This window comes from Podarcis filfolensis, assembly GCF_964270895.1.
Source record: "Podarcis filfolensis genome assembly, chromosome: 8".
NCBI classification, from domain to species: Eukaryota; Metazoa; Chordata; class Lepidosauria; order Squamata; family Lacertidae; genus Podarcis; species Podarcis filfolensis.
The window spans coordinates 1,205,415-1,233,318 of record NC_139611.1 but is presented as its reverse complement, the minus strand read 5'-3'; the positions used below and the strand labels follow the sequence as shown (position 1 = coordinate 1,233,318).

General features: G+C 47.9%; 1 protein-coding gene across 28 annotated transcripts in view; it reads left to right on the top strand.

Annotated features, from left to right (window-relative positions):
• The window catches only part of ANK1 (ankyrin 1), a 178,441-nt gene extending 157,265 nt beyond the window's left edge, over positions 1-21,176 (top strand). For 12 of the 28 annotated variants that reach the window (XR_014551794.1, XM_083629244.1, XM_083629227.1 and 9 more), the window contains 4 exons: positions 325-574; positions 4,081-4,164; positions 7,168-7,335; positions 19,105-21,176. Coding sequence is in view for 25 of the 28 variants with exons in the window: in XM_083629244.1 (XP_083485370.1) it covers positions 325-574; positions 4,081-4,164; positions 7,168-7,335; positions 19,105-19,131 (529 nt within the window). In the remaining 3 variants the exon portion in view is untranslated. Of the gene's footprint in view, positions 1-324; positions 575-3,133; positions 3,778-4,080; positions 4,165-7,167; positions 7,336-7,614; positions 7,753-19,104 lie in introns of those variants that run through there. The other 16 variants (XR_014551793.1, XR_014551795.1, XM_083629235.1 and 13 more) reach the window with 5 other exon arrangements.
• The last annotated feature ends 6,728 nt before the right edge of the window (positions 21,177-27,904 follow it).

Below are 27,904 nucleotides of genomic sequence, written 5' to 3'. Positions count from 1 at the left end.
GTTAAATGTGGCCTGTAGTGCTGGGCATCGCTGTCTGCGTAGACAGTACTGCGCCAGGTGGACCAATCAAAGTGCAGGGTTTGTTTGGAGTGAATCACACAGTGTTTGATTTTTAGGTGTTAACTACGAACCCTGGTTGGGTGTATCAATTACTCAGTTTGGGTGGATAGTACAAAATGTGGGGTTCACAGTACAGTTTAGGGATGATCCCATAAAGCTGTCTTGACTCCGTATGAGGCAGCCCTGTGCTTCGCCTCCCTTGACTTGCCTGCATTTCCACGTGAGCAGAACTGGTGAGCCTGTGCTTCTCTCCTTGCTCCCTAGGCTGGGCAACTGGGCCGTGGAGAGCACCTTCATCTCCAGTCTGTCGGACCTGCCCAAGGGGGTGTCCTTGAGCCCCCCGGCGCTGCGGCAGTCGGTGCCCTACAGAGTGCGGGGCCGGGAGAGGGAGAGGCCGGATCACACCCGGATGGACTCCTCGGAGGAGAGGGAGTGGGGGCTCCAGCCTGGGAGGCGGCAAGGCCTGGCTAAGTGGCTGGAGGAAGCTGACAGCAGCATATTTGGACAAACACAGGTAGGAGAGTGCAACATTCCCTCGCGATTCCCATCCAGACAAAGCAACCCCTGATCAGTCCGTAGAGGCAACAGAATAAACAAAGTCAAGGCACTAGATAAGCATCATGGGTGGGATTCACCAAAGGAGCTCCACCCTCACCAGCCCTGCGTAAGGACTTCCACTTGCACAACAGAAAATGGGCTGGGGGAGGGGATGGGAGAACCCTCAGAACAACATGTGGAACAAACATCACAGCATGAGATTAAATTTCACCTCATGTATATCTGTAGCACAGATATGAAAAGATTTTAAAGCTTTACAAACAAAACAAGGCTATACAAGAATATTTAAACTATATACACTGCTGAAATGCAGGCACTCTAGGGAATATTGCATCAGTGTATTCTGAAATATCTATCTTTGCTGACGGAATGCATCGTTCAAATGCTGGTGGCACTGGAGCCATGAAATGTAAAGATACAACACGCCCAAAGCTTGATATCCTGAAGGTGAAGGCTGACTTAATTTATTCATAGAATCATAGAATCATAGAGTTGGAAGAGACCACAAGGGCCATCGAGTCCAACCCCCTGCCAAGCAGGAAACACCATCAGAGCACTCCTGACATATGGTTGTCAAGCCTCTGCTTAAAGACCTCCAAAGAAGGAGACTCCACCACACTCCTTGGCAGCAAATTCCACTGTCGAACAGTTCTTACTGTCAGGAAGTTCTTCCTACTGTTTAGGTGGAATCTTCTTTCTTGTAGTTTGGATCCATTGCTCCGTGTCCGCTTCTCTGGAGCAGCAGAAAACAACCTTTCTCCCTCCTCTATGTGACATCCTTTTATATATTTGAACATGGCTATCATATCACCCCTTAACCTCCTCTTCTCCAGGCTAAACATGCCCAGCTCCCTTAGCCGTTCCTCATAAGGCATCGTTTCCAGGCCTTTGACCATTTTGGTTGCCCTCCTCTGGACACGTTCCAGTTTGTCAGTGTCCTTCTTGAACTGTGGTGCCCAGAACTGGACACAGTACTCCAGGTGAGGTCTGACCAGAGCAGAATACAGTGGCACTATTACTTCCCTTGATCTAGATGCTATACACCTATTGATGTAGCCCAGAATTGCATTGGCTTTTTTAGCTGCCGCGTCACACTGTTGGCTCATGTCAAGTTTGTGGTCAACCAAGACTCCTAGATCCTTTTCACATATTCTTTTGCATCTTTCACAGTCCCCATCCCCACCTACGAGCCCAAGCGCAGGGACCTAGAGCAAGGTGGGGAACGGAACAGGAAATAAGGAACTTGCCTTCTGCAGAGCCAGACTATGGATTCCCCAGCTCAGCATCGTCTTCTCTGAAAGGCAGCAGCTCTCCAGAGGGTTGCAAGGAGGGAGTCTCTCCCAGCTCTACCTGGAGATGGTGGGGTGGAACCTGGGATTTCTGTGTGTAACAGATGTTCTGCCGTGGAACTGCAGGAGGTGCAGCCCTTTGTCTCTGTGTTCCCTTCCCTCCACACGTGGAAGGGAAGGGAAGGGTTTCAGCCGCCCTGAGCCCGGCCTTGGCTGGGGAGGGCGGGGTATAAATAATAATAATAATAATAATAATAATAATAATAATAATAATAATAATAATTATTTTAGGGAGGAGGATTTGCACATCCAAGGACTCACTGAGATGGACAGAAATAAGTGTGGGGGGGGTATTTTAAAAAAATCAAATTTGACACATCACTAAATCATTTTTAAAATGAAACAAAACATTGTTGATAAGATTGCACCCATCAGGTGTGTCAAGCGGTGAGAGATTCCCCTGACAGGTACAGTATTTCACTGCACCCATTAAAACCATGCTGTCTCTTGGGGGGGGGGGGGCAGCAGAGTAACACTGCAGTCTCTAGTTGTAGCAGGGAAGCCAAAAACCAGGCCTCCTTTCCTGGGTTGTTGTAAGAACTGGTCCAGCAAAGTAGCTCAGTTCACGCATCCAACACGCTCTTTGTGCTTTAGCTCAGTGTTTCTTACCCAGTGAAGCAGACGCATATCATTGCAGGCCCTTGGCTGGGTAGGTGGGTGGGGGACCAAGGCTGCAGAATTCTTCTGCCAAGATTTAGCTGTTGGGATCCAGAGAGAACTATTTCAGGGGGCTTCAGCATCACTTGAGTTGCCTGCCGACACTCTGCTGGGATGTTTGGCTTCCAATTTGTTTCACTTGTTGCTTCTTATTTGATATGGTAGTGGTAGTTATTAGCTTTTGCCAGCAGCTTTGGGGGAGATGCCTTTGGCTAAAAAAAGGTGTGTGTGCGGGGGGGGGGGTAATGTCAGCTAAATGAGAAGGTTGCTCAGCTGACATTTGCACTCCTGTGCAGAAGAAGCTCATTTGCGCCCCCCCCCTTGCTTGGGGGAAGGGACTGGCCCAGCAGCCACGTTCAGCCTCTCTGCTCTATTTATATCCTGGCCAGCCGGCCTCTTCATTGCTTCCTAATTGGGTAGCGCCTGGTTCTCACCCAGAGCCAGGTATGGAGGGGCCAGAAATAGAACTGCCCAGGATGCCAGAGAACGGGGGGGGGGGCTGCTGTGCAAGACACGGGTGCACAGCCCTCTCCTAGGTGGCTCAGGCAAAGCATGCGTCTCAGCTCTTCGTGCCCAGGGGCACCAGGAGACACCAGGCTGGATTGCAGGCTGGGGCAGGCCTCGTGCCACCTCCTTGCCCTGCCTGGGCTTTGGCAGAGCACTGGGTGACGTTGACAAGCTCCCCCCCCCCCCCGCTGCATCTTTGTGGCCGAAGGAGGGGGCAGGGAGGGTTGGCCAGAGCCTCCAAACAGCTGGTCGGGGGAGGCTAAAATTACAGCAGCTTTCCTACCCAGCCCGGCCCCTGCCCTCTTCCCAGTCGTGAGCCAGAGGCTGCTCCTGCCAGTAGCCTGGGCAGTGCCCTCATGCCATGAGGGAAGGCCAGCGTTAGGCTCTGGGCTGGTTGGGGTGGGGTGGGGCGGGAGGTGGCAGCACCATGTGGGGCTTCCTGACCCAGCTGCTCATCAGCCTGGTGCTGCTTGGCTTCTTCCTGGTCAGCTGCCAGAACCTGCTGCACATTGCCCAGGGCTCCTTCCGCTTCATGCTGAAGCACATCCACCAGGAGCTGGACAAGGAGCTGGGCGAGAGCGAGGGGCTGAGTGATGACGAGGAGCCCGTCTCCACACGGGTGGTGCGCCGGCGAGTCATTGTCCAGGTAGCTGGCCGGAGGAGGCTTCCCCAAGACTGGCCGGGCCGGTGCCCACCAACCTGCCCTGGATGGCACTCAGGGACGCCGTGCCAGGCTTCACTCACTGGTAGTGTGGCGGAAGGCGCCAGGGACCAGGGCAGGGCATGGAGCGAGAGGAAGAGCGCTGGCTTTGCCCCAAGAGCTGACTTTCTTTGAACCCCCCGTGGGGCTTTGAGAGGACGTCCGCTGCTCTGTGCCAGTTCTGGGAGGGTGAAGGACTTTGTGGTCCCATAGCAATCTTGCTCACTCTCCTTTCTGCTTTCCCTCCAGGGGAATGAAGCGCTGGATATTCCAGGGGAACAAGTGACCGAGGAGCAATTTACAGATGAGCAGGGCAACATTGTCACAAAGAAGGTAAGTGGCCTGCCAGGGGGAGACGGAGGGCAGAGCAGGAGGCGGCAGCTGGGCCAGTCGGCTCCAGGCTCCCCGAGAAGCCCTTCCTGCCCCTCACGCTAGAATCCTGCTGGGCTCCTGCACCTCCAGGCTCTTTTCCTTTGTGCCAGAGTTTTGCTCCTCACATTGCCTGCTTGTGTTCAGTGTGACACACTTGGACTTTATCCCAGAGTGTGCTGGCAGGAACCCTGACAGATAGGCTTGGTTGTTTGATGGGGTCTCGCTAGCAGTAGTTGAAGCAATTTCTGTCAGGACTACCCAGCCCAAGAGAGTTTGTGTTGGGGTTTTCTTTTGTGGGGGGTGGCTTCTAGTATGCGCATGTGGGGGGGGTGACCTTAGTTTGCTCTGTAGGATGCAGCTTGACTGACTGGCTTGAGTCATATTCTGACTCTTGGTCTGAAGTTTGAGGGTAAATTGGGGTGGATGTGGAAATAAGGTTGGGTGATGGAATTAGCCTGTGGGTCAATTCCTGGTCGTGATTCTCCACCTCCTTCACTAGCAGCAGCTGATGATGATGATTGCAAAAGATCTAATTATAGGGGTCCTTATGTGTGTAAGAGAAAGAAGCTCTGGTCATCCAAAGGAATGACTTGGCTTCAGCCACGCTGGCCTTTGCTCCCTGCAAACCTTGTTGTGGGAATTTCATGCAGGAGCTGAATGAAGAGGGAGGTGAATGACCTGCCACAGCACTGGGTGGGAGAGTGAGCTTGTAGCTTTCTGCAAGGTCCTAAAAATACCAGTTGGTCTAAATCGGGCGCAGGGCCAGCACCAGGTGCTGGGAGGCAGGCAGAGGTCAATGCTGAGCGGGGAGAAGGAGAAGGTATCTGAAGAAGTGTGCATGCACACGAAAGCTCATACAAATAACAAACTTAGTTGGTCTCTAAGGTGCTATTGCTATTTTGTTTCGACTACGGCAGACCAACACGGCTACCTACCGATAACAGGGAGAAGGAGAAACCCAAAGGGTGTAGGACCTCTTTTGCTGAATTCCTCGCTCCCTTGTCTTGTGGTGAGGGTGGCCAGATGCAGAAGAGGGGAGGGCCTCCTGCGCCTTTGGGTGGGGTTGTGCAGAGCAAGGAATGTCAGCCCGTGTCGCATGTCATGCAAGATACGCCTCCTGAGACTGACATTCCGTCCTCCAGGCAATTGTCTTCTTTTGCCACCTGGAGAGAGGGGAGATCGCATTGCGCAGTTCTTAGCAATGGTTATTATTATGATTATTAACTAAATTTGTATACCGCCCTGTACCCGCAGGTCTCAGGGTGGTTACAACATAAATGTGATTATGATGTTGAAGATGATTATTTAATACAGCACTATCAATGCACATTGCACTTTATTGAGTTGCAACGGCAGAAAGAAACGTTTTTGCCCAAAGGACTTTGCAATCTACTGTATTTTTCACTCTATAGGACGCACCGGATCATAGGACGCACAGGACCCCCACGCACAGGGGGAGAACAGGAAAAAAATAATTCTCCCCCTCTCTGCTCAGCACCCCTTCAGCGAAGCGACAGGAGAAACGGAGCCCCTTCCATTTCTCCTCCCTTCTTCACTGAAGGGGCGCTGCGCAGCTCTCCCTCTCTGCTCAGCGCCCCTTCAGTGAAGCGGTAGGAGAAATGGAGCCCCTTCTGCTGCGCTCTGAGGGCTTGCGGATAGCTGCCTGAAGCCCCCGGAGCGCAGCGGGAGTTCCCTGCGCTCCAGGGGCTTCAGTGAAAGCAACACGAAGCCTCCGGAGCATGGGGGGAGCTCTCCCTCTGCGCTTCGGAGGCTTCGTGTTGCTATCGCTGAAGCCAAGGAGCCTGCATTCGCCCCATAGGACGCACACACATTTCCCCTTCATTTTTGGAGGGGGAAAAGTGCATCCTATAGAGCAAAAAATACGGTAAGTCAGCCTTCCTCAACCCTGTGCCATCCAAACCTTTTGGACTCCCAACTGTCATCAGCCACGGCCAGCACAGCCAATGGTCAGGGTTGTGGTTCAGAACATCTGGAGGGCACCAGGTTGGGGAAATCTGAGTATAGCAGCTCATGCTGCCATCCTAGTTATCCTTCTTCCAACATTAAATCTCCCTGCACTCAGTGGAAATGACTCCCAGGCAAGGGCACATAGAACTGCTGCCCCAGGGTCTGAGCTATGAACCAGGATGTCCCTAGGATGTCAAATCTCTCCTTTCCCCCAAACTCAGCAGGTGATCTTAAGCAAATGGCTGGCTCTCACCTGGAGACCATATGCTGGCCTGCCTTATAGGGGCATCGTAAGGCAGCCTTCACCAACCTGGTGCCCTTCAGATGTTTTGCACTACAATTTCCAGCAGCCTCAGCCCACAGGGATTGATGCATGCATGGACCAGAGCAGTTCATGCAGTCAGCCTCCTTTCTTTATTCTCAGAACAACCTTGTGAGGTAGGTTAGGAAGAGAGAGAGAGGCTGGTCCAACATCACCCAATAAGGATTTGAGGCTGAGCAGATATATCTCCCTTGTCAGAGCCCAGCCTTCCTCGACCTGGTGCTCTCCAAATGTTTTGGACTACAACTCTCATTAGCCACAGCCATATAATACTGGAGCTGGTGGGAATTGTAGTCCTAGAGCACCAGGTTGAGGAAGGCAGCTGTACATATTCTTGCAAGATAATGTCTTTATGCCTTAGTTCACAGAGGGAAACATGATTCCCTCATGGTCTTTCAACATTCCAAAGGTGTCTGTGAGTGATGAATAGGTATTAATGCTATAAAATTAAATTTGGAGGTGGTGGAGTTTGTTTCATATGGGCAAATGGGGCCCTGCCCCACCATTTGGGGCAGGTCCAGGCTCCAGAACAAGAGATCAAGGGCTGTGCCTCGCGGGAAGGCACTCCAGGCATCCGGGGCTGGAAGGGAGAGCGGGCAGGCTTTTCGGGGGCTGGTGGGCATCACTTGAGGCAGCAGGAGACTGTCTAAAAGTGCTGCACTTAATTTTTGCAGATTATCCGGAAGGTGGTGCGGCGGCTGGAAACGGACGGGACAGGCGACGCACGGCAGCACGAAGAGGTGATTATGGAAGGCTCCCTACAGGAGCCTTATGCGCTGGAAGCCCAGGCTGGCCGCTTCCTGGCCCATGCCCCTTGGCAGCAGGAGAGTGCAGGCAGCAAGGTACCCAAGCCCCACGGGCCTCCCAGCCCCAGGGCTCCAGCTGCGTCCTCCTCTCTGTCGTCTGTCCCCTGCTCTTTCTCCCCCCCCCCTCGCCCTTGCCTGGCGCAGCAGGACCCTCTCCTTCTGCCCATGCCAGGCACTTTGCTGCAGGAGTCCCCTGCCGCCATCTGACTCTCCTTCTCCTTGTGTCTCTCCGTCCGTCCGTCCGTCTGCCACCCCCCTCGTGGGTTTCTCTGTGACCGTTTGCCGCTTTCCTGTCTCTCGCTGCCGTTTGCCCAGGAGGAGGCTCAAGGGAGTGTCTCAAGATCGGAGCTTCTCGGGGGCAGGATGGGGGCTCAGATAGTGAAACGAGCCAGCCTGAAAAGGGGGAAGCAGTGACACCCCTCACCCCCCACCCCTCGAGTGGCCTCTTTGGAGGTAAACACCCCTTTGTTCTTACTAGCAGCTGGGGGGGGGCGGTGTCAACTGTGGTAGGACCTAGCAGTTTCCCTTGGAGTCCCTCTCCTTTGCCTGTACAGTGGTACCTCGGTTTAAGAACAGTCTGGTTTACGAACGATTTGGTTTACGAACTCCGCAAAACCGGAAATAGTGTCTTGATTTGAGAACTTTACCTCGGTCAAGGAACAGAAGCCGAATGGTGGAAGGTGGAAGGGCACCAGCGGCAGGAGGCCTCATTCGGGAAAGCACACCTTGGTTTAAGAACTGTTTTGGTTTAAGAACGGACTTCTGGAACGGATTAAGTTCGTAAACCGAGGTAACACTGTATATTATTATTATTATTATTATTATTATTATTATTATTTCAACTTGTATCCCACCCTTCCAAAGGAGCCCAGGGCAACAAACACATTAACACTAATAACAAATTTCAAAGAATTATAAGCAGAGTTTTGTGTTTTTTTAAAAAAAGGCCTTTCAGCTATCAAATCCCTGGAATGTTTTTGATTCCTCCGGAAAGTTAATGAGTTTCTGGGCCCAATTCCAAGTACTGGTACTGACTGATAAAGCCGTGCAAAACTCAGGACCTCAACACCTAAAGACCTGCCTCTTTCCATACAAACCAACCTGGACCCTGAGCTTGTCAGCCAAGACCCTCCTTCGTGTGCCCCTCCATGTGAGGCCCAGAGGGTGGCAACAAGAGAACGGGCCTTTTCTGCAGTGGCTCCCCATTTGTGGAAAGCTCTCCCCAGGGAGGCTTGCCTGGTGCCATAATTGCATGTCTTTAGGCACCAGGCAAACTCTTCTCCCAGGCCTTCAGCCATTAAACTGTTGCTGTGGGGTTTTTTTGTGATTGCTTTATTTTACTATTTTTATTATGCTATGTAAATTCTCTTTTTAAATGTTGTACACCGCCCTGGGATCTTTGGATATAGGGCAGTATATAAATTGAAATAATAATAATAGGGACGCTGGTGGCGCTTTGGGTTAAATCACAGAGCCTAGGGCTTGCCGATCAGAAGGTTAGCGGTTCTAATCCCCGTGATGGGGTGAGCTCCCATTGCTTGGTCCCTGCTCCTGTCCACCTAGCAGTTTGAAAGCACAAAGTGCAAGTAGATAAATAGGTACTGCTCCGGCGGGAAGGTAAACGGCGTGCGCTGCTCTGGTTTCCGTGCGCTGCTCTGGTTCACCAGAAGCGGCTTAATCATGCTGGCCACATGACCTGGAAGCTGTACGCCAGCTGCCTCAGCCTATAGAGTGAGATGAGCACTGCAACCCCAGAGTCATCCATGACTGGACCTAACGGTCAGAGGTCCCTTTACCTTTACCTAATAATAATAATAATAATAATAATAATAATAATAATAATGGCTGCACTTCAGCAGGGAGCACATTCCGCAAATGGAAAACCACCACTAAGAAGGCCCTGTCTGTCCTGGGTCAGCACCAACCAGGCAGCCCCACCACCCCGGCCTCAGCTGCCAATTGTAGGACCTGAGACGGTTGATACTGACAAAGGTGCTCTGTTAGGTCCTCAGACCCCAAGCCATTTAGGGCTTTATAGGCCAGTATAACACATTGATTGGCCCCACTGAGCCGCCCCACTTAGCAGCCCAGCAGCCACATTATGCACTGGCTACCACCTCAACGCCATCTTCAGGGGCAGCCCTGAACACATCCATCTAGGACTCCACAAGGGGCAGGCCCATCCTCTGTTCTGGACATGTGATGTGGGTGTTAAAATGGGAGTCTCAAAGCACCTTCAGGGCCTCTTGGGGGTCCACAGCTGCTTTGGTCCTCAAACAGTCCTACTAGCCTGCCATCTTTTAGTGCTGGTCTATTCAGAGGATAGCAGCTTGCATTTCCAAGCAAATGTTGCCTCTTAGCCTCTTCTGTCTAGCAAGCTGGTGGAGAAGGGGCAGAGTCATCTGTCTCTTCTGTGTCAGCCTGCGCAGAATTCCTTATCATCCATGCTGGCCTTTGTTCGGCCACATCAGTCCCAGCCAGCATGGGCCATCGTCAGGAACAATGGGAGTTGTAGTCCAACAACATCTGGAGGGCACCAGCTTGACACAATCTGACACAGCCCACATCGTGGGACTCCGACTCCCATCAGCCTCAGTGGCTGCCTGAGCCTTTTCTCTTTTAACCGGAGAGGCCAGTGATGGAACTTGGGACGGTTTGCATGCAAAGCATTTCCTCTAACGTAAAAAGAGAGGAAGGGCTGCTGGATGAGGCCAGTGGCCCCTCTAGTCCAGCACCTGCGTCTGGCCAGATGCCAGTGGGAAAGCCATACGCAGGATCTGAGCTCAAGAGCACTCTCCCTTCCTGCCGTTTCCTTTTTTTTTTTTTTTTTATAAAAATTTTTATTAGGTTTTAAACACATAATAAAAGACAATACAAGACAATACATAAACAAACAAACATATAAACACGTATACTTTCTTAACATTTTTTCCTTGACCTTCTTTCGGCGACTTCCCCATACCTCCCCTTTCTGCATCCCTGTTATCAATCTTTTCAGCATCCCCTAATTTCCATATAAGACTTTCTTTAGATCTTATTTCTCATATCCAATTGCTAGTCGCTGCAATTCTGTTTTGCATTACCCAAAACATTTTAGCATTCATTAATTTTACAACAGTTCTTAAGATAGATTTTAAACTTCTTCCAATCTTCTTCCACCGTCTCTTTCCCTTGGTCGCGGATTCTGCCGGTCATCTCAGCCAGTCCCATATAGTCTATTACCTTAGTCTGCCATTCTTCCAGTGTGGGTAGTTCTTGTGTCTTCCAATACTTTGCTAATAATACTCTTGCTGCTGTTGTAGCGTACATAAAAAACGTCCTGTCTTTCCTTGACACCAATTGGCCTACCATACCCAGGAGGAAGGCTTCTGGTTTCTTCACGAACGTGCATTTAAGCACCTTTTTCATTTCATTATAAATCATTTCCCAGAAAACCTTGATCCTTGGGCACGTCCACCAAAGGTGGTAGAAAGTACCTTCAGTTTCCTTACATTTCCAACATTTATTATCGGGCATGTGGTAAATTTTTGCTAGCTTGACTGGGGTCATGTACCACCTATAGATCATTTTCATGATGTTCTCTCTTAAGGCATTACATGCCGTAAACTTTATACCGGTAGTCCATAACTGTTCCCAGTCAGCAAGCATAATGTCATGGCCAATGTCTTGTGCCCATTTAATCATAGCTGATTTAACCATCTCATCCTGTGTATTCCATTTCAACAGCAAGTTATACATTCTTGACAAATTCTTAGTATTGGGTTCCAAAAGCTCTGTTTCTAATTTTGACCTCTCCACCTGGAAGCCAATTTTCCTGTCCTGTTTAAAAACTTCATTTATCTGGTGGTAATGTAGCCAGTCTCTTACTTTAAACTTCAACTTCTCATAACTCTGTAATCTCACTTTCCCCTCCTCATGTTCTATAATTTCCCAATACTTTGGCCATTTAGATTCCATATTAAGTTTTTTCACTTCCTTAGCTTCCATTGGTGACAACCACCTGGGGGTTTTGTTTTCCAGCAAATCTTTGTATCGAGTCCAAACCTTATACAATGCTTTCCTAACAATATGGTTCTTAAAACCTTGATGGATTTTTACCTTGTCATACCATATGTATGCATGCCAACCAAATCTGTTGTTAAACCCTTCCAAATCCAAAGTGTCTGTGTCTTCAAGAAGCAGCCAACTTTTCAGCCAGCAAAACGCCGCTGATTCATAGTACAGCTTTAAGTCCGGCAGGGCAAACCCCCCTCTTTCTTTTGCATCAGTTAATATCTTAAACTTTATTCTGGGCTTTTTGCCCTGCCAGACAAATCTAGATATGTCTTTTTGCCACTTCTTGAAACAATCCATTTTGTCTAAAATCTGCAATGTTTGAAACAAAAACAACATTCTAGGCAAGACATTCATCTTAATAACAGCAATACGGCCTAACAAGGAAAGTCTCAAATTTGACCATACTTCTAGGTCTTTCTTAATTTCTGTCCAGCATTTCTCATAGTTATCTTTAAAAAGATTCACATTCTTAGATGTCAAATTAATCCCCAGGTATTTCACCTTCTTTGCTATCATTAAACCAGTTTCACTCTGGAACTTTTCCCTTTCAACAGCTGTTAGATTTTTGTCCAGTACTTTCGTTTTCTGTTTGTTCAACTTAAAACCTGCTACTTGACCAAATACTTGTATTAGTTCTAAAACTCTTTTCGTACTAGTGTCTGGCTCTTGTAAGGTTAAAACTAAGTCATCTGCAAATGCTCTCAGTTTGTACTGTTTAGCTCCGACCTGAATCCCTTTAACCAGCTGGTCCTCTCTAATCATATTTAATAGAACCTCCAGGACAGATATGAAAAGTAGTGGGGATATTGGGCATCCCTGTCGTGTCCCTTTTTCAATAGCAAATTCTTCAGTGACCACATTATTTACAATCAGTTTTGCTTTTTGCTCAGAATAAATTGCACTTATACCATTTTCAAAACCTTGGCCTACCCCCATCCCTTGGAGATTCTTTTTCATAAAACTCCAAGAAATGTTGTCAAAGGCTTTCTCCGCATCCACAAATATTAATACTGCCTTAGTATTAATATTAACTTCCATTAACTCCATAATGTCTATTATATTTCTCACATTATCTGACAAATGTCTTCCTGGAAGAAAGCCCGCTTGGTCTTTATGAATCTCCCCCACCAAAACTCTTTTCAATCTTTTTGCCAAAATATCTGCAAAGATTTTGTAATCCACATTGAGTAATGATATAGGGCGGTAGTTCTTGACCTGGTTCTTCTCCGTCTCTGTCTTTGGTATAAGCGTAATATATGCTTCTTTCCACGAATCAGGTGCCTTTTTCCCCTCCAAAATTTCGTTACAGACCTCCTTCAACGGTTGCATAAGCCATTCTTTCAAAGCTTTGTAGTATCTGGAGGTCAGTCCATCCGGTCCTGGAGATTTTCCCAATTGCATATTTTGAATGGCTCCCTCAATTTCTTGATCAGTTATCTTCTGATTCAAAATCACTTTATCTTGTTCCGAAATTTTTTGTAATCCATATTTTTTAAGAAATTCTTCAATTTCTTTGTCGTTCACTGGCCCTTGTGCATAAAGTCTCCTGAAATAGCTCTGAAAACAGTTTCTAATCTCATTAGGTTTATAAATGTTTTTTCCCTCAACTTCTAAGTTGGTAACCGTATTCTGCTTTTGTCTCTTCTTCAGCTGCCATGCCAAAAGTTTCCCACATTTGTCTGCCGATTCGAATGTCTTTTGTCTCATTTGTTTTATTTTCCATTCAATCTCTTGATTCATCAATTCCATATATTGTCTCTGATAAAACTTGATTTCCCTCAGGATTTCATGAGACTTTGGTTTAGATCTCAGTCTTTTTTCTCCTTCTTTTATCTTATCCATGATCTTGTCCTTTCTCTCATTCTGTCTCTTCCTTTTTACGGCATTCTGTTGTATTAAAAATCCTCTCATGACAGCTTTACTTGCGTCCCAAACCACTCTTTTTTCCACTTCTGTTCTCAGATTTATCTCAAAGTAGTCTTTAACTGCCTTCTGGGCCTTTTTATATACCTCTTCATCTCTAAATAGGGAGTCATTCATCCTCCATCTAAAGGAACCAGCTGTTGTTGAGTTCATTTCCATCTTTACAGCGTTATGGTCGGAGCAAGTCTTTGGGCAGATTTCCACTTTCTTGACCTTTGATGCCATCCCACTAGTTATCCATATTTGGTCGATTCTTGTCCATGTCATTTTTGCTTCAGAGAAGAAGGTTCCCTCTCTCTCTAGAGGGTTCCTTGTTCTCCAAATGTCAATCAAATTTATATTGTCAGTCATTTCAAAAAATGTCTTAGGTAATCTCCCATCCTTGGAGATCACCTGTTTTTGTGCTTTGTCCATATTTGTAGAGACCACTCCATTCATATCTCCCATTAAAATTACATTGTAATCCAGAAAGTCTGTTAATGTCTCATGCAGTTTCTTAAAAAATTCCGACTTCCCTTCGTTTGGTGCATAGACTCCTATTATCAATAATTTTTCTCCTTGTATTCGAATTTCAATTGCTATATACCTTCCTTGTTCATCTTTAAATATTAATTTCGGGGCCAACTTCTCCTTTGCATAAATCACCACTCCTCTTTTCTTCACTTTATCCGATGAGATAAATTCTTGTCCTAATCTTTTGTTGATAAGTAATTTTCGATGTAACCTAGTCACATGGGTTTCCTGTAAACAAATCAAGTCCAATTGTTCTTTTTTCAAAATGTGGAAGACTTCTCGTCTCTTCCTAGGAAGGTTTAAGCCATTACAATTCCAACTTAAGAATTTCAAAGACATCTTATTATTTATTCAGTTGCCCCTCCAACGGCTCCAAGGAGATCTTCTGTTGATTTTCTAGCTCCAAAAGATAAATTCGAAATGTCTGGTAGGTTTTCTAGGTCCGTAGGTTCCGCCGTTTCCTTAAGAAGGTCCTCCTCGTTTCTTGTCAGGAACTGTTCTTTGTCTTGCACTGTCTTTATCTTAATTTTCTTTCCTTTGTAGTTAAACGACAAACCTTGTGGGAACTCCCATCTAAATAGTATGTTGTTCTTTCTCAATAGGGTGACCAAGTCCTTATAGTGGGTCCTCGCTTCCAAAATATTTTTAGGAATGTCTTTAAAAATCTGCACACGTGAGTCTCCAATTTCAAGGGCTGTATGGAAATGCAAATTCAATATCTTATCTCTCTCCTCCTGAGATCTCAGAGTTATAAGGCAATCTCTTGGGCTCTTTCTGTTCTGTCTCCTTCCCAGTCTGAAAGCAGTTGTTATCTTAAATTCCTCCTCTTTCAAGCTGTCCTGCCAAAATTCCAGAAATTCTTTTGTCAAATATTCTATCAAGTTATCCTTTTCATTTTCTGGAATCAATCTCAGTCTTAAGTTTTTATTTTTTCTCTGTAGTTCCAGTAGAGACAGAGCAGCCTCATGTTCTTCCAGCTTTTTACAGACTGGTACTATCTGTTCCTGTGTATTTCCTGCAGAAAGTTTTGCTTCCTCTGCCGACACTTTTGCCTCCTCTGCAATCTTTCTAGTTATCTCATTCTCTTGAACTAATTTATTTATAGTCTCTGTATTCAAATCCAATTTTGTTGACAATTGATTCAGCTGTTTGGAGTTTTCAGTGCTCTGCTTTGTTAGCACTTCTAGGGTTTCATTTATTTTGACTAATGCTTTGGTTATTGTTACTGTATCCATGGAAGGAGCTGCAGGTGGTACAATTGAGCCTCTTCTTTTTTGTTCAGCTTTGCTTTTGGCCCTTGTTGTTCTCTCCTCTATTGGGCCACTCATATCCCAAGGTCTTTCCCACGGGAATCACTTTCAGGTGGAAAATTCCACAAGTCTGTTTCTTACAGTAAATAGTAGTAGTTATTTCCCTTTAGCCTCTAGATGGAGCAGTTCAAAATTTCCAGTGCAAAGTAACAAAGTTCCCTTCCCAAGCAAACAAAGGTAGCAACCAAATGTCCTATATTCTTCTAAGTAGCCAAGTTGTATCTTTCCAAAGTATCTTTCCAAAATTCCAAACTTCTGTCAAATCAAGTCTTTAGTTGTAATCCAGCAGAACACCTACTTTGTGGCAAGTCTCAAATGACAGCTCTCAGTCCCGGTAGCTCACTCCCAGGCAGTCCTCCCCAAGGGTTTAAAGCGGCAGAACTTTCCCTTCCAAGCCTCTCTCGTGCAGGCAAAACAGTTCATAAATCTTCCCCCCCTGCCCCTGCTTGCTAAGGGGGGAGCTGGGTCCGATGCCTGGGTCCTTCACTTTTAAAGCCTTTCTGACAATTGCAGCTTCCTATTTCGATGCTTTATTTACATGCAGTCCGGAGAAGGCAGACTTCCTTATTTTAAACCTTCTCCGCTTTCAGCCAATTTACGATTATTTCCTTGTAAATTTGTTGCTCAATCTTACTCACGGTAGTCCAATTTGTAATCCAAATGTCAGGAAGAAGTCGGCGCTCTCCGTCAATGGCGACGCGGCTTCACTTCACGGGCTGGGTAGCGGCTCTCAGCCCAGCGCTCCCCCGCTGCCACTCCGGAGCCTTTAAAAAGGCTCCCTTGCGATAAAGAGGGGCGCTTTAGGTGCCCACCGAGCCTCCTTGCTCTCAGGCTTCTGCGCCTGAGATTTTAGGGGTCCCCGCTTCGCCGTAGCGGTCGGACCCGAACCCGTGAAGAGCCTCCCTGAGCGGAGCTCAGCGAGAGGCGGCCATTAGCGCTGGCGCCAACCGGAAGTCTCCCCTTTCCTGCCGTTTCCAGCACAGAATGCAGATCATTGCCTTAGAATCATAGAATTGAAGAGTTGGGAGGGAAACCAAGGGACATCTAGTCCAACCCCCTGCATTTGTGGCTGGTAGTCACTGATAGCCCACCCCTTCATGAGTTTTCCCAATCCTCTTATCAAGCCATCCAAGTTGGTGGCCATCCCTGCCGCCTGTGGGAGGGAGCTCCACCATTCAGCTAAGCACTGCCTTAAAAAGGACTTTTTTTGTCCATCCTAAATCTTCCAGCATTCAGCGTCATTGACTGCCCATGAGTTCTTGCACTGTGTGTGTGAGAGAGAAACTTTTCCATGCCATGCATAATTTTGTAAGCTGCTATCCTGCCGCCCCTTCCTCGCCTTTTTCTCCTTAGCCTTAGCCTTCTCCCTTCCCGACACAAAGGAGTGCCTGCAAAGCGCTTCTGTGCTACTCTTGAGGGTCTGGTGCCACCAGGATCCTCATCCTGCTCTTCTTGAGAAAAGCAGGGGTGCCCTTCACTCTGTGCCCACAGAAGATTTGATTTTAGGGAGTGTCAGAGTAGAGAACAAGCCTCCCATAACAAGCCTCCATGAACCCATTCTGGGTAAACCTCCCGGCTGGCAAGCCCAGAGCAGTGATTCGTGCCAAAATTCATACCATTTCAGCCAAGCCGCCCCCACCTGCCCTGCGCCTAAGCTCATATATGACATCACATGGGATGACAGGTGAAAACCTCGCTCAGCCGAAAGGGAGTCTGCAGACACCACCAGTCAGTTGATTGGCGGATCCTGCAAAGGGCTGCAAGAGGAGCCTCACAAGAGCAAGCAATCAGCTGCCTTATGGAGAGCCTGGCAGTCTCCTTTTGGGGCAATCATGACCCAGTTCACCTGCCAGATCTAGTTCCTCTCCCTGATGTATGGGGGTGTATGTGTGTATATATATTTATAGAATCATAGAATAGTAGAGTTGGAAGGGACCCCAAGTGTCATCTAGTCCAACCCCTGCAAGGCAGGAGTCTCAACTAAAGCATCCATGACAATCTTACTGACTGTTCACAACTTGCCAAAGGTACAGCCTCTGTGTCTTTAATAATAATAATAATAATAATAATAATAATAATAATAATAGTCAAGTTTGGCAGAGGTACATTTTTCCTACTCTGATGGGAGAAGCCATATCTGCCAAAGCTCCTTCCTTTATACAAGGGCTGAAAGTGTGAGCCTTCAGCCTTCATGCAATCTGGCAATCCTTGGAAGGGCCTGGTTAGCAACATCTGTGGCAGGACTGATCTGTGGCTCCTTCCAGTCTCTGATGCAACAGAAGCTACATCGGTTGAGCTTCTGCCTGCTGAACAGATCTGAAGGCTGCCAGGAGTGGGGGAGCAGCCCTTGGTTCCTGGGCCTTGCTTGGTTGGGCAGAAGGGGAAGGGTTGGGCAAGAGGGGAAAATGTTCCCGAGGCGTGTAGCACTATAGCGAGAGAAGCTTCAGCCACCCAAATTTCCCCCTTTCCACTTGCTTTTCAAGCTGCCAATCCTCCTAGATGTGTTTGGGAGTCCCTGTGCTCCCTGGGCCTGTCTGTGCCTGCTTGTGTGCTGTCTCTCTGCATTGTTCTCACAGCTGCTTCCTTCTGCTCTGCTGGGAGCCCAAAGTCTGTGCGCTTAAACAGGGCTTGTCCTGAGCAGCACAAGGCTTAGTTCTCGTCTGCCTCGGGGGGGGGGGGGGGAATAGGAACAGGAAGGTCTCCTCTTGCCTTGAGTGCTGTAGCCATCCTTCACTATAGAGTCATAGAGCCATAGAACTGAAGAGTTAGAAGGGTCCTCTAATCCAGCCCCCTGCAAAGGAAGAGAGAGAGAGAGAGAGCAGCTTTTGCATGCTCAGATGGCACTGCTCTCACCTGGAAAAACCTGAGTTTCTGCAGAGGTTGTTGGACTACAGCTGGCCACTGGCAATGTTCCATGAGGCTGGTAGCATAGGAGCCAACTCGTAGGGGGTGAGGTCCCTTCAGCCCCCGCCCCTGTAAAATATTTGAGGGGGCTGGACCCCCCCATTGCCATTCAAATGGTGTGCATGCACTACATCTTGTGATTGATTATGCAGGACGGGGCTTCCCTGCACACACAGCCCACCTGCAATATTTTATTCCACTTGGCACCCTTGGCTGGTAGGAGCTGGACTCCCACAACATCTGGAGGACCACAGGATTTGCAGAAGTATAGGAAGCCTCCATGGAAAGTGCAGTGATCGTTAAGGACTAGAAACTTGGCATCCAGGAGCAGTTTCTCCTTTTTGCAGTTGTATGATAATAAGAAATGCCAGTGCATGAATTATAAGAGAGTAGGGAAACCCCTGAAGGAAATCCACAGGCCTTACCCTCTGACCAATTTTAGCCAAATTGTGCCCCCTGCTGGCGTTATTGTAACAATAGCTGGGAGGCTGGGCCCCAAGCCTGGAGTACTGAGCGTCCAAAGAGCTTTCCCTAAGTCAGACTGGCTCCTCTTCAGATTCATCAGATGCGTATCTCAAATAAGAACTTCCAAACTTCACGTAAATTTGGCGACAAGGTGAGGGTATTGCTAGAAGGAATTAAAGTTTGCCTTCTTCGGAAGCCTTTGCAGAAAACCTTCACGTTTGCCTTGAGCCTTGTTTTAGGCAAAATTTAGCAGAAACTTCACCTAAGGCCCCTCCTGTGGGCTGTGGCAATGGCATGTTAGAGGCCTCCTTACGCTAGCATATTTCCCCCCTTGTGTTGAGCCAGCTTAACTGTCGGGATCCCCCTGCCCACCCACCCAAATCACCCTGGGAAGTGCTTTATTCGAGACTTTGAGTTACCATTCCCTGGAGAGAGTGGGGATGAGCCCTGACCCAGGTGGGTGTGCTGTGTTTGAAGTGCAGTGGCAGAGATCATTCTGTCTGCGCTGGAAAGGTTCCTTCTGTTTGCACTGAAATCCCCGAGCCCAGAGGAGGGACGGGCGGAGGTGCTTTGCTGTTGCCTTGGCATGTTTCTAACCCGAGCTTCCTGTCTCCTCTTCCTCTCTTTCCACCAGGGCTTCACCTCGACACCAATCCACTGACCTCCACCTCCCTCTTGTGCCCCCACGATGGCCAGGCGAGCGGAGCCACGAGCTCACTGGGGCAGGGCTGGCTCTCCATGACTCTTTAGGTTACATGGCATGATTTCCGTAAGAGACCTAACTTTACTGTCTTATTCGCATGACCGACCGACTGCAGACGCATGAGCTACAGTTCTTCCTCCTGACCTAAAGCCCGGACCGAGGAGGGGAAGCCGTGCGGGGGCACCTGCTTCCCGGAGCCCTCTTCTTCTGACGCAGCAGGGAAGGAGTCAGCGGGACGGCACTCGGCGGCCCATCCACCCTCGCCCAGCCCTTCCTCATGCCCAGCCTTCGGTCCAGGTCTGCAGGCCTAGGAGATGGGAAGCAGAGCAGGGCTGCCCAGGGGGAGAGAAACCCGCCCCCCGGCTGTTCCTGCCCAGTTCGGGTGGAAAAGCGCGGCCTGGACAGTGGCTCAAACCTTGTGTATACAATGCGAACAGATACCTACTATGCAAACACAAATAGGGACGTTCGGCAGGATGGCATTGGCGCGGCTCCCCAAGAAGCCTCCCCGGGCTGCCAGCCCACAGCGGGATGGAGGCAGGGAGTGCTAAGGATGGGGCCAGGCAGAGCAGATCTCCCAGGCTCATATCTCTCTCTCTTGCAAAGACACACACACACATTCGGGGGGCGGGGTGAGTGGTGGATGGAAGAAGAGAGGGGGGAGGAAGGGCTAGTGCATGAGCCTCTGCCAGTCCACTTGTGCCAGGCCCACTGGCACCAAACCCTCGGGCTGGAAGAGCGCAGCGTCCTGCTTGCGTCCGATGCCCGGCTCCACCCAGCACAATCTGTCGCTCAGGAGAGGTGCAGAGCTGCGTTGCAACCTTACCTGCGCTTCTACACTAGGGAGGACCCGCAATGGCCTCCCAACTCAGCACAGACGTGGCACCTGCCAAAGTTTCCTGGACCACTCCTAGCTGGGGAGTAGCTGAATCTCCCCCCCCCCCCGCAAACCCACTTACACACTCCCACACCAAGTTCCAGGATGAATAAAGGGAAGAGCAGTGCACTCTGGGCCTTTTTTCCCTGCCAGAGGATGCTCTACTGCCCCCTCCCTGCCCCTTGGTGCTTGGGGAATCCTCCCCATCCCCATGACACTTCTTCCAGCCAAGCCAGAAGCCTGGGACTCCTTCCTTGAGCAAAAGGTCGATCCTTTTAGGAGGCATCTGCCCTGGGATTCCAAAGAGAGCGGGGGGGGGGAGTTGGTGGGGAGTTATGCTGGCTGGTTGCCATGTGACTCCCCCCCCCCTTCAGTCTTTGGACCCAGAAGAGATGACAAGGGGCACCTGCTTCCTGAGAAATGCACAAGTTCAGCTCTTTCCCCCAGGGACCCCCCCTTCCAGGCCTTTGGTGCTGTTGCTGCCACCCCATATGCAGCAGCCCCGGGTCGTTGACACCCCCCCAAGCAATCTGGGGCTGGGCAAGCATGTGGGTCCCACTCTCATGCACAAGGGGCAGAGTGATGGGGCGAGGGAAGGGAAGCTGGGGAAAGACCCAAGAATGTGGTCCAGGCATCTCCACAGAAAGTATCAAGAGCTGCCCCAGTGACTATCATGCAAAGTACACACAGCAACCCCCACCACCACCTTCATGCAACATGTGCCCTGTATGCCCGCCCGCCCCAAATTGCTGACACAGCCTTTGCCATAGACTCTAGCGTGGGCCCCCCCCATGCTTTGGCCTCCTGTAGTGCGTAGGAAAATGAGCTGCGAACTGTGCCCCCCTCGCCTGCCTGCGGGGCGACGCTTTGCCCGCTGATTGCTAGTAGGAGCTGTAGGGGAGGGTGATGCCTAGAGAATGCTGCCGTCTGCACTCTAGATGCTTTTTAGAAGTTTATGAGATTACTTTTAGTTTCTTTTTTATTGTTATGGGAATCTTTGAGCCTTTTGGCTCCTCCTCCTCCCCTCCCTCTTCCTCCCCACCTCCATCCCTCACCCCTGATGTATAGACCATCCTCCCTTGTCCACCTGCTACCAGAATCCAAGTTAATAAAGAAACCAACACCACTTTGTGCTGCCTCGGCTTCTGTCTCTTCTTCCTCTCGCTTGCTAAGAGGAGCGCCAGAAATCCAGCTCTGGCCTGAAGTCTCCTGCTTTGCCTGGCCCCCTCCAGGAGGCAGTTGGGGGGCTTGGATCGCCAGGGGGTGAGAACGCCTTCAATAAGAATAATAAAACAGCCAGAAGACTCTGCCTGCAGCTTGCATGCTTCAGCCCAGCAGGAGCTGGCTTCAAATTATAGCATGAACCCTTGGGGAAGCAGGGGGCCTTCTCACTCCCCTGCTCCCTCTCCCAATTGACCTCTGTTTCCGGGGCCCAGCATGACATCAAGAGGTCTCCTTGCTGGGCCCAGAAATCTCAGCGTCTGGGATACACCTGACCTGGCAGCCCTACTTACTAACTTGACTTCTCTCTTTATTTGTAAAATAGTTTAGATAACCAGGATGTGGTAAATAGGGTATCAAAGGTAACATTGGACATGGAGATTTGCAAAGACTGCTGTAATTTTGCCAGTTTACATCTAAAGTTTGATGCTGTTCACATTTAAAGGCAACTATCATCATTTGCCCTTTCTGAAACAATACGCTAAACAAAATCTAACTAGTCTTCTAAATTTGCTCTCTGAATTTTGCAATGCAGTTCCTCAGCATAGGGAAATTGCATTAGAGCAAATTGCTTTGCAAACGTGTGTATTAGTCAAAATTGCAGACAAAAAATGTGTATATTAGCAGAAATCCTGCCATGGGCACAGAGGAGTGGTGGGAGGCACCAGCTGGAGAGCCCCCAAGGGAAGAGCCTGGAGAGAGGCGGTGGGGTGGCCGTGGGTGGTCAGAGGGAGAAGACTGGGAGGAGGAGGTGGGGGAAGCTGAAGAGGTAACAGGGTTAGTGGGTAGGGAGAGTCTGGCAGAGAGAAGCCCAGAAGTGGAAGCAGGAAAGGAGGGAGGCCAAGGGGCAGAGATGAGGCAGGCTGCTGAAGAATCTGGGGGGCCTCCCCCTCCTGCTGTAACCAGCTCCCCCCCCCCCAGTCTCCCAGGACCAGAAGAGGCAAGAAGATGGCAGAGCAGAGAGAGACACGTGGACAGAGTCTCAGATTGCTTGAGAAGCACCCAGAGGAGGAGGAGACTTAGAGAGCGGCGGGAAGGCAGGAACCAGCAGTCCTCGCAACTGCCTCACTGGGGCAAGACCTGCTGGGAAGGGTTGCTGCGGTGACCACTAGGACTGAGCTGTTTTGTTTATTTGAATAAAGAGTTAACTTCACTGACACCTTGTGGCCTGCTCCTGACACCCGTCCTGATAAAGGCACACTAAAATGCTAATGAATTTTTGGTGTGTGTGTGTGTTAGTACGGCAAACTGATGTGGATATGCATAGAACTAAGAAAAATAATGGAATAATTAGAGAGCAACTGAAATGGTCAGATTTGCCCATCCCTCCAGATGATGTGGGTTTCCTGCAGCTTCCACTGAACTATATAGCTATAGTATTTTATTTTTATTTTTTAAAAAAGCCAAGTCAGACAAGGGCAAATCACATGATTGATGTTGTGTCTAGCTTTGCCCTTAGGTAATTTTCCTTTGGAGCTGATCCCTGCAAATGCATTTCTGTGACCCCAAGAAAGAAGTTAAGGGTGCATTCCCCAAAGCAGTGTTGGGGAGCCTCTGGCCCTCCCAATGTCCCAGCTGCCCAGCCCACCTGGTCAACACTGGTTACAAACATTGCAGTTCAGTGCAAGGTGCTTCCGGCAGTAAGTGATGTTGGTTTCTGTGGGTGTTTCTTTAGTGAATGAGGCAAAGCCATGAAGGAGAATTCTGTCTCCCAAAGTGGGGGACACACACCAAAGAAGCCAGTAGGAATTGCCACATCTGCCTTCTTTCTTGCTGGAAAGTTAAGAGTGTAGTGAACAAGCTGTCACTGCAGCTATTGATGTGAAAGAGTGTACACTTGATTTGTACAACTCAGCTATTGTGCCCATAGCTACACACACATTAAATGTTGCATTTGAATAACTATGAGTGTACAGCTCAAGTAATGTGTGCACACATTGTACCACTCATTTAAAATAATGTGTAGAAGCCCTTACTGTTGCCTCTGGTCAAGTAGCTATTTGTAAGAAAACAAACACCTGTCTGGCAGAGGTAATAGTGTGAAACGTGTCCATGCCACAAGCAACTATTACATTCTTTGAAAACCTCTGTTGCATAAATTTGACTAACTTAATAAATTTGACTAAACAACATAAAAAAGGGGGAGGGAAGAGTCTAGTGAAAGAGGGTGTATCCCTCTGCAAAGGGATGGTGTGGATGACCTGCTAAAAAACATCGACAATTCATTCTCCCAGTGCCTATCCTTATGTGGGCAAGAGGGCACCATCCAGGCACCAGGGGGAGGCGTGCGCAGTCTTGTGGCAGCCCCAGGGTTTGCAGAAGGAAAATAAAAGAACTTGAGAAGGGGCGCACAGCAAGGGCTTAGCATGCTTAGCAGCCACAAAAATGCTGTTAAGGTGGAGCTAGAGTGGAATGGAGTATCCTTGGGAAGGGTATAGGTGGCTGGTCTTCTGAGCAGGACCACTCAAGACATTTGGCTGCATGTCCCAATTATTCCTCCTGAAGCCAAACCTAAAACATGAGCCCTTCATTTCAAGTGGCCTGGCCCTCACCTCTCCTGCATTCCCGATGTCTACACTACACAAAGAGTGCACACCTTGTACTTTTTATTTGGTTTTGCACACAAAATTTGGGCATGATGGGGTTTCAGGCCCCTGCTCTGTGTTCAGTCGCATGGCTTTGACTCCTGGAACAAGGAGGCCCTCCAGGCTGTTGGCTTTTCCCCAGGAGTGTTTTGCAACATGTTGTTGACACACTAATAGTTGCACAGGTGGTGGATTTAGTCTGGACCATCCCCACAGACTTCTGTTTATTAGTTCTGCATTACATCCTTAAAATGAATGCACTATTGGAGTCGGGGGGGGCACTCTGCCCTAGTGCAACAAAAGCAGGACAATCACCCCCCATCCCAAACATTTGTAGTATGAAAAATTACATCATTTCAGCAGGAAGCTATGGGTCATGCACTGACTGGAAGCCAAGCTTCCTGTCCACCCTGAAATTTTTCGCAGGCACCAAAAACCTTGAAAGTTGGATTGCAGATAATTGCTCTGACATCATCATGCACACAAATCAAAAGGATGCCTGGAGAGGCCCAAGGATTATTTATCTGTTTATATATTTTGAAACTTCTACACTGCTTTTCATTTATAAAATCTCAGAGTGGTTCACAGTAAGCAAGAAAGTCTCTAAAAGAGGCAAGTAACAAGCATTAAAAACATCCAGATAGTCATAAAATGTTAAGAACAGGCACTTACAGCAGCAAACAGAACCAAGAATCGCAATATCAACCGCCAGGAGAGGCCAACGTAATCAGGCAGATCTTTAACTCCTGGAAAGCTCCACCACCACCTGACTCCCATGGGGAACTCAGTCCATAAAGTAGGTGCTACGGGGGGAAAGGTCTTCTCTGCACCCTGACCAGCCAAACTTTCTGTAGTCCAGAGAGCCCCTTCTGAAGATCTGAGTGGCCTTGGCAGACTGTCCGGTTGGGCTTACAGCACTGCTTGAGGAGGAAAACCCCGCCTGGCAGAACTTTCCCGTCCATTTCAGGGCTTATGCACACATACCTTTTTCCCTGCTCTCTCCAGGCATGGTTCACACTTTAAAGCTCTGTGTCCGGGCAGCCTTTGTTTTTGCTCTGGAGGTTTCTCTGTGAAAACCTGCTCTTTAAAGCTCAGCCGGAGCAAATAGCAATCTGCAGAAAATTGAGTGCTAAAGAGCAAGTTTTCATGGAGAGATCTCAGGGCAAAAAAAGAAAATGCTCTGACACAGAGCTTTTAAGAACAGACCTGTACTTGGAAAGAGCAGGTCAAAAAGTAAGTGTGAATAAGCCCTAACTCTTAAGGCCCAACAAGACAATACACAGGAAACGCATGCCCCCATCAAGCAATGTGCGTCTGTGCTTTAGAGGAAAGTATCAATGGGAGGCAGAGATGGATGCAAAGCTTAGAGGCAGGAAGGAGAAGGGACAAGCAGTTCCTCCAGCCCTTTGCTTTTCTCACTGTCACAACCTCCCAAGTCTGTTTTTCTTTCTTTTAACAAATGTGTGACAATCATGCAGAACTCTCCTTTGGCCCTCAAGAATGGGGAGGGGGTATGTGGGCTGGCAAGCCAGTGAGTGGAGCTGGGAGAGAAATCCAGTCTCATTGAGATTTTAATGTGAAACTACCTAATCTGTGCTTTTTGAAACGATGCGAATCAAAACAGAGAAGTCACTCTTCTCCAAATTTTGCAATGCAATTGTCTAACCAAATAATGTCTCTAAATATGTTTATATTAGGAGAAAATGTGCACAAAATGCATTTAATTGTGAAAACAACACATAAAATGCATTATATTTGGGGAAATTGCTTGCAAACGATGTGTACATCAGAATAAATTTGCGCTAAAATGTTAGTGAATTTTCATGAGGATTTTTTTTAGTGCAGATTGATGTGAAAATATGGAGAATTAAATGGAAGATTGGGAAAATGTGAAACTGAGGGAAATCAAAACAGACAGATTTTGTTCATCCCTACCCATGATTTCTACTTACAAAACCCATCCCCAAAACACCCCTCTCACCTAACCCTCTGCAGAGACATATAAGCAGTGCACTTCGGCTGGCTTAGAAGAGATGGGATGGAGTTCAGAGAGAGAGAGAGCATGGGAGACTCCAGGCTCCTAGACAGTCTCTGTCCCTTTGATCTCTGTGCTGACCTGTCCTTTTGAAGGGAAAGTGATCCATGTTAGGTGGTGTCCTTTTTCATTTCTGCCTCCCCTCTCACACTTTCTCTGGACCTTGGATGTATCTTCTGAGAACAAAGGGGCATGTCTAGCTTCTTTGTTTTATTAAACTCGTTAGCTAGGACTAAAGAACTCTTTCCTATCAAGAATGTACTTCCCTGAGTAAACGTAAGCTTCCTTATTTTATGCAAAGTCTCCAACTGCATGACTTTAATTAAAGGTGTGCACTAAACAAGGATTCATTTCATGAAAGCTACTGCATGCAATCCCTGTACACTGATAGTGGGTTCATGCTATACTGTACAGCACAATCCCATTCTTCTGCCCCCAAAATGTGTGCTTTCAGATGGGTAGCTCAAAAAGCGTAAGAAGAGCCGTGTTAGGTCAGACCAAAGACCTGGAACTATTCTGTTCCCACTGGGGTCAACGTCTTCAGAACATGCGGGCAACCATAGCTCTCTCCTGACGCTCTCTCTCTTCCTAGCAACTGGCGTGCAGATACCGATACTCTGATACCCAGTAAGTAATATAGTGACCATGACTAGTAGCCACTGACGACTTGAGTTTGTATGACCCTCTTTTAGAGCTGTCCAAAGTGGCTGCTGTCACTGCATCTTGTGGCAGAGAGTGCCATAGTTTAACCATGCACAGTATGAAGAAGTACAGCCATTCACCATTCATTCTTCGCTCACTGGATTACTCCTCTGGGTTTCTTGTACAATGAGAGAGGAAGAAAAATTTCCTATCCACATTCTCCATACTGTGTAAAATCAATACACCTCCAACACAGTCTCCTTAATTGCCTTTTTCTAAAATAAAGAAACCGCAAATGTTGTAAGCTCTCTTCACAGGAGAGTCACTTCATCCCCTTAATCATTTTGGCTGCTTTTTCTGATGCTTTTCTGACTCTGCAATATCCTTGTTGAGTTGGGATGCCCAGAACTGTCCACAGTATTCCAGGGGTGATCAGATTTGCATAAAGGCATTCTGACATTGGTACGTTATTGTTGATCCTTTTCCATGACCCTGGACACTGGATTTCCATTTTCCTTTCACTTTTTCACTCCTCCTGCACACACCAGTCTCAACATTTTCATTAAGCTGCCCACCATGACCCCAAAATCCCTTTCCTGGTCAGTCATAATCAATTCAGACACCCTCGGAATTGATTCTAAATTTAGGGTTTTCCTACCCTAGTGTGCATCACTGTACTTACCTTGAATGATGTCTGGCATTTTATTGACCATTCACCCGGTTTGGAAACATCATTTTGGAGCTTTGCAGAATCCCTTTTGGGCTTTATCACCCTGAATAGTTCGCTGTTGTCCATAATCCTGATCCTATCTGGGCCTTTTCGGTAGTGGTGCCCACCCTTTGGAACACCCTCCCATGTCAAGGAAATAGAACCAACTATCTGTCTTTTAGAAGACATCTGAAGGCAGCCCTGTATAGGGAAGTTTTTAATGGTTGGTGTCTTACTGCATTTTAATTTGATGGAAGTTGCCTAGAGTTGCTGGGGAAACCCAGTCAGATGGGCAGCATATAAATAAGAAATAATAATAATAATAATAATAATAATAATAATAATAATAACCTCACTCCTAGCTCCAGATCATTTAAAAACAAATTTAAAAGTACAGGCCCCTTTATAGATCCTTGGGAGGGCATACTTCTAATCATGCTTTCCACCAATTTGCCCAGAACAGATGTTAAGCTAACTGGCCTGTCATTTTCTGGATCCAAAGGTCCAAATAACATAAAATAAAGTAAAATATTCTAACTTCAGCCCCTCTGTGGTCCAGATCAGTCCTTGAACAGAGGATGGTTTTAGATATAATAATAATAATAATAATAATAATAATAATAATAATAATAATAATAATATTTTTGTTAGAGATCAGCAAC